Here is a 7,080-nt window from a genome sequence, read left to right on the forward strand (position 1 = left end):
AAGCTGGGTTTCAAAACTACAGTCAGTTGTGGCGACGTCAACAACAGAGGCAGAATATGTAGCAGCTACTCAAGCTACTAAAGAGGCAGTATGGTTGAAGATGTTGTTGGAGGAACTCGGACACAAACAAAAGAATATCACTCTATTTTGTGACAACCAGAGTGCCTTGCATCTTGCAAGGAATCAGGCATTTCATTCAAAGACAAAGCATATACGAGTTCAGTATCACTTCGTTCGTGAGAAAGTGGAAGAAGGAACCGTGGATATGCAGAAAATTCATACTGACGACAATGTGGCCGATTTTCTAACAAAGTCAATCAACCGTGACAAGTTTGTTTGGTGCCGTTCCTCATGCGGCCTAGCGGAAACATAAGCAACATCATTGGCAAGGAAGGATTATCGTGTGAAGATTGATTGAGTTACAATCAAATCTTCAAGTGGGAGATTGTTAAAATAATAAAAAGTTTGCAAGTGGATGGTTGATAGTCAACATGCACATGGTGCAAATATTTGACTTGGTAAAAGTTGCCAACTTTACCTAAGTAGTGTCCAATTTGATTTCATATACATATGTATGAATGAGGAATGCATTGCAGGCGCCTACAACTTGAATATTCTTGAAGTAATTGGATTGTGTGCTGAAGTGGTCAAATACAATTTGTATTTGAAGTAGGTAGTATTACTATGATAACATTCGATGGATCATGATAATTAACACCAACCAACTTGTGTTCTTTATTTACCATAAAGCCATTGCCATATGCTATAAATAAAGGATTTTACAAGTAGGTTCAAGTATCCCATAATTCATTCTCCTTGTACTAAAAGCTTAAATAGAGAGTTTGTGAGTAATCTACTAACTACAAGAGATATAAAGATTAGTGTTTATCCTTGTAATTAGATAGAAGTGTAATTCCTATTATTCTTATTAGTGAAACGTTTCTTTCTTTGCCCGTGGTTTTTACCCTATTGGGGTTTTCCACGTTAAATCTTGGTGTCCTATTATTATCGTTATTTCAATTATTACTAGCGGTTTGCTATAATTCGGTGTCGCTTTTCTCAACAATCTTGACCCCGCATCTGCTGCCTCAAGCATAACGATTTGAAATATCATTAAGAAAAGTGGCATCGAAAATGATAGTTTGGGTGTCTTTTTTACCACATCTATTACTTGCAAAATTGTGAATGGTTTCGGTTTCGTGTTCTGGCATGATGTTTGGGTTTCAAACTACAATGTACCACTCAAAATCATGTTTCCAAGGTTGTTTGCTCTCGAACGCAACAAAACACTTTTAGTTTCGGATAGAATTAGTAATGGAACTTCTTGTCTAATTGGGAACTGGAAATGGCGAAACATAATAAGAGGTTGAGCCTTGGATGAATTTAACAGCCTTACAGAGCTGCTTGTTGATGCTCCTTTGCTTTCTCTTAACGAAGATGGGTGGTTTTGGAACCTAAATTCCAAAGGCATTTGAAGGTGAAATTACTTTCATTAAAGAAACACTAGGGAGTGTATGTCCTCTAAATATTGTTGTATGGTTATCATGCATTTTACAAAAGGTAAATGTCTTTCAGTCTTTGTTTGGAGGTTATCACTCGACACATTAGCCACTCGAACAAATCTGGTGAGTCGTGGAGTATCATTAGAGTCATCTCTGCCCATTTGTGAAAAAGAAAAGGAGGATTTAGAGCACCTTTTTTGTAAAATGTAGATTTACAACACCACTTTGGAGAAGCATACTAGCATGGCGGAATATCATTGATTCAGTCCCTATTGATTCAGTCCCTAATGGAGTTCAAAATGTTTTGAGTTCACCAAACTTTCAACTTTTACACCAATTGTTAGTAAAGCTTTCCTAGCAACAAGATTCATACTCTTATGCAGGGTCGGTCCTGAAAATTTGGATGCCCCAATGCGAACATCTCAAAAATATGCCCCCTGCCCCCCTCATAATATAATAATAGCACAACACAAATATTTAGGGGTTTGGAACCTAGTCAAGATAGACGGCTCATCCCCACGCCGGTTTTATTTAACAAATACGATTCAAATACACATGTTCGGAACTACAAATCACCTTAAATGATGTCCACGAGCATTTTTTTGATGCAAAAACTTCAATCAATTTATCATAATCTACATTTGATAGACGAATTTATTATTTATATGGGCTAAAATGAGAACAGAGGACGTTTGGATGCCCTAGTGATACTGATACGACGAATCAATTATACTCCGTAATTAATTTTTAGCTTCCAGTCTCGATTTGAAATAATGATATGGAATAGTGGGTTTTTTTAGTTTTTGCAAAACAATTTATTATTTATATGGGCTAAAATGTCGGGCTTAATGGACCTAGTATATACAAAACTGGACTAATACTATGATGCCCTTTGGATTATGTTGCCCAGGTGCTGTTGCACCTTCAGCCCCGCCTAAAGTCCGGCCCTGCTCTTATGGTTGATTTGAAAATGACGCAACAAACTTGTGCATTCAACAAGGGATTCTAGGCATGCGATTATAAACGAAGACATTATGGTTCATCTCAAGGCTTTATCTCATTTGTGGCTTTCTAATCGATTCAAGATGCTTCAAGGTTGCTTCGAAGACCGGAGAGTTGATTCATTGGTTAAGTGTTGGTTGTTTGCAGACATGTAAAGTATTGAGGAGCTGGATTTGAAGGCTTGAAGTTGGGTTGTATTCATGTATTTGTAATTTTATCCTGTACCTTGGCAGTCTGCTAATGCCCATGGCTTGTGGGCTGTTGTATATATGATAGGTATTGGCCCAATTATTTAATAAAATCATAGCTTTCGAAAAAAGAAAAAAAAGAAAGAAAAAAAAACAATTGCATTCCTTCACTACGAGCTCGTATTGTTATGGAATCATCAACCATAGGATTCAATACCACCTAATTTAACATGGATAAAAAAACCAACGCCTCTCTTTCCTCATTGTAATGGAGTTGTTTGACCAAAGTGCCAAAAACATGAGCCTTCATGTGCAACATACAATTGATGTGAAATGGGTTTGTGTTTGACATTCTATATAGGCCAGAGATTTGCTCTTTTAGTGTTGCACCTCTTAACCACGAGTCGTGCCAAAATGATTGTAAGAACCGTTACACAACAATCGGAAAATCATATTTCTTTAAAAAGGCTCACGATAAAGTTACAGTGTTCACTGTAAATTTACGGCCATATAAATTACACTGTAGAACTTCAACGTAAAACGTGCATGGGTTTCTAACTTTTTCTTCCAAAAACGAACACTAATATATCACTGATCAAGAATAAGTCCGCGGCTAAGGTAGAAGTACGCTTGAATCAACGAAAGAGGGGTTTTTAAGATTCAACGACATTAACCATCCGATCCAGTGTACCGTGATAACCCGACTCAAAATGATGATCTAGAGAGGGTGGTCAATGGTTGGTGGTCGTCCCGTTAGTCAGGATAGATTGGCCAAAGGAAAAAATCCCTTGGAAGGCAAAAACCCTTAGATGTGTGTGTGTGAGAATGAGAGGATGAGACAAGTGGAGATAAGATGGGATGGAATAGTGAGGATGACCCCTCTAGTTATAGAGGGGAATTGGGGTTTTGAGGGAGGATCATGGGTCTATCCTATCTCAAGCCCAAGTGCAAGCCCAATAAGCAAACATGATGGGCTATGCACATCATCAAGCACCACTTAAGTTTTACCACTCGTCACCTTAAATTTACGATGGCACCGGTTTTGACCTAGAAGATCATCTAAAATATGTCATAGCTCTAGATAGAGATTTCCGATAATTGCCGACAATTTCTTTTTAATTTAACGTCTAGCTTTTTGAACCCAAATGGAGGTGCACATTGGCCAGGAAAAGGGTCAAAGGATAACCAGATTAAGCAACGTACATCCAATTAAAAAATATTCCCGTTCCCTGAATAGGTTGAACAGTGAAAACCTTATCCGATTATACATTGCAGAGTATAATTTCCCCGTTAACATTGACTAAAGGTCTAAAGGCTTGATGATGTTAATAACCGGTATCTAAAGCATTTTGCAGTCATCGTACAAGTCTAGTAAAGAAATAACTTGCGCTTTTCACAAGATGAGAAGCGTTACCATATTGTAGTTTTAAATGTTAACTTGTAAAACTACAGCTCTGAGAAAGCTCCAAAGTAATACTACTGAATAGAACTGATGAAGTCAGCAATTAAGATAAATGTTACATTAAGAATCCACAAAACGAATGCAGGTTATAAGATATGTGATGAACTAATGCTCTGCCATACGCACGTTTAAGCTAAAATGCGAGGTAACCACCAAACTCATAGTTTACATAAGCAAAGATTGTTTCCCAAATGAATGGAACTACTGTTTACCTTCCAGTTCTAGTTTTGAAGCTAACCAAGAACAAACGTCATCCATCTCTTCTGGAATCGTGTAGTGCCCAAGCCTACACAAGGAGTTGCATACTTTATTTTTATTTTGCTAATAAATAAAAGAAAACCAATAGGGTATAATAAATGAAGAATACATACGAGTCATAGGTTTTGAAAGTCAGATGTTTGAAGCCAGTTGAAATTAGTTTCTGCGCTGACTTCTCACCAAAACGAAAGTTCACCACATCATCAACTACCATCAAATAACAGGAAAGGATTAATGAACTACAACATTTGTCAAAAAGAAAAAGGCTTATACTTTCATTATATATAGAATAGAAATAGAAACTGTCATTAAGTTAGCTAATAAGAACGCAAAATGTGTTCACCTTTGCCATGACAGAGCAAAATGGGCAATGATGAAGCACAACTTGCAGCTTCATCCCCTTCAACCTTCTTATTCAGATCCCTAAAAAGTTAAAGAAGAACTGTCGTTATAAACACAAATAGAATAAAATAGAGGTTGACAACAAGACGAATATAACTAAAAAACAGGGAGCAGACTAACTTTGCACATGGAAGCCATCCGCTAAGGCCAACAACTACATCTAAATGAGTAGAGTATGCGTTGCCATTCCCAAACTTTCCATGGGTAAAGCAAGTTGCAGAGTGCAGAGCAGTTGCTGCGCCCATACTAAAGCCTCCTACACCAAGTTTGACTGCAAAATTGAAGAAAGTAAGATATAAGAACAGCATCAAAACCACAAAAACTGAAATAAGAAAAACTGAAGAATGTAAAAGATGGTACATAAAAAATATACTGAGCAAGAGAATGCATTAGGCTTACTATTAGGAGGCTCGGTAGACAAAAGACTCAAAACATGTGCTGCTGAAGCATCCATCCCTTCTACATCTTGATGTGAATTTTCAGACAGGTCACTTACATCAAACCCTGACATCCATGATATTTCATTCATGTCAAAAGTTGACATTTTCAGTTGTAAAATGACACGAGCTAATGAGACAATCTCGAAGCACGCTAACATAAGTCACATTAGGATATCAAATATACACAAACTAAAGTAATGTTAGAAACATTTAAGCATACATGCAGTGGTGGGAAAGCCGCCGAATAAGGTTACTGGTTGAGCCGGTGACGTAGGGCATATCCATTTAATCTACAGACAATATACAATGTACAAAGTGTCATCAATGATGAATCATAATAAGAAAGCAAATTTTTATTGGTCAATCGCGTTGCCTCAATGAGAAACACCTGTGTTTTCTGTTTTGTTTACAATTTGTGTGATAACGAATTTAACTTATGATTTCTGTTTGACACGAAACTCAAAACGCATCATATGAAGCTAAGATTGACATTGTAAGCTCAAAATTAATAGTTGTGTCTTACTAGCTTTGAACCTCTAATATATTAAAATATATAAATATAAAAGTCCTGGAAGCAACCAATTATACTACTTGAACAGCACACCAAAAATTTGGTTTCCAGATATACATAAAATCTTGCTAAAGAATGTTTCATTTTACTAAAGGTGTAATTACAAAAGCAGAAAACGTAAATGTTCCCAAATGAGGCCTTAGTGGTGTTACTGAGCGATCTAAAACAATCTTATGGTGAACTTGTCCTTACATTTGGAAGAGGAAGTGTCTCCAAGAGCTGTGACCAGCTGCAAGAATAAAAGAATTAAAAAAGGACAAAATATGGATGTCAGTTGCTCTTAATTAATTAATACTTCATTCATTTAGAAACAATACTAAATGTCAAAACATTGTATACGCGGTTAACAACACCCTACCAGAAAATGAACATAAATATGGCTATTTGAATATCAACTCTCTATGTGTAAACCTAAACCATATGTGAAGATACCAAACTCTTGTAAAGGTGTGGTGGCATATATATAATGTTATTGCTACTAACTTACTATAAGTTAATAAAATCAAATTACCTTGCACCATTATCACCGAGACCATGCAACCAAACAATGGTCGCCTGGTGTTTGCCTTTAGGTTTCACAACATACGTGCGTCCAAACTCAAATACCCTTCTGGCAGTCCTGCCACCTTTAATTTGCAGGCATTAAATGTTGCAATTTTGCAAATGAATAGAAATAAAAGAATAAGGTACACACAAACAAATACTTAATTCTGATAAAACTAACCAGAGTTGATAGATGGGCCACTGAAACTCATATTAGTTATCAAAGAAATGCAGCCAGCTACAGCAGCCACACAGATATAACCTGCTATGAAGAAACCCTACACATCGACTTCAACTTTAATTCAACTATCATATCAGAAGAAACCACTACTACTAACATTAGAACAACCAACAAATTTTTGAAGAGTTACGTATGGCTGGCAAATAATATCTTCACCCTATCTTGTAAACAAGCAAATTACTTCTAGTAACCTTAGTGAGGTTACTCGAAGTATTAATTATAGAAATTGCTTTGTTAGAGTGAGCATTTACTCAAAACCTCAAATATATATAATAAAAAAAAATCTTATATATACCAGATTTTTTTTGGACCAATTAACAATAACAAATTCATAGATTTGTCATTTTAGCTAGCAAATATCCCAAACACCCCTTTTCAGTAACTTGCTATTTACTAGTAGTTTTTTAGAGTACTTTTGTAATAATTCTCTGCCATATGCATAAATTCTTTTTAGTAACTCTCAAACCTCAA

At 36.2% G+C, this 7,080-nt stretch overlaps 1 protein-coding gene across 1 annotated transcript; it reads right to left on the bottom strand.

Annotated features, from left to right (window-relative positions):
- Window positions 1-4,166: 4,166 nt before the first annotated feature.
- LOC139851873 (uncharacterized) lies at window positions 4,167-6,642 on the bottom strand. Its single transcript, XM_071841054.1, has 9 exons — window positions 6,550-6,642; window positions 6,337-6,451; window positions 6,018-6,054; window positions 5,475-5,544; window positions 5,214-5,318; window positions 4,935-5,085; window positions 4,756-4,835; window positions 4,526-4,619; window positions 4,167-4,440 (listed from the first exon to the last, which is right to left on the bottom strand). Exons 1-9 carry the CDS (start codon window positions 6,578-6,580, stop codon window positions 4,356-4,358), a joined length of 768 nt encoding a protein of 255 aa, XP_071697155.1. The 5' UTR covers window positions 6,581-6,642; the 3' UTR covers window positions 4,167-4,355.
- Window positions 6,643-7,080: the final 438 nt, after the last annotated feature.

The sequence above is a fragment of the Rutidosis leptorrhynchoides genome, chromosome 6 (genome assembly GCF_046630445.1).
Source record: "Rutidosis leptorrhynchoides isolate AG116_Rl617_1_P2 chromosome 6, CSIRO_AGI_Rlap_v1, whole genome shotgun sequence".
NCBI lineage: Eukaryota > Viridiplantae > Streptophyta > Magnoliopsida > Asterales > Asteraceae > Rutidosis > Rutidosis leptorrhynchoides.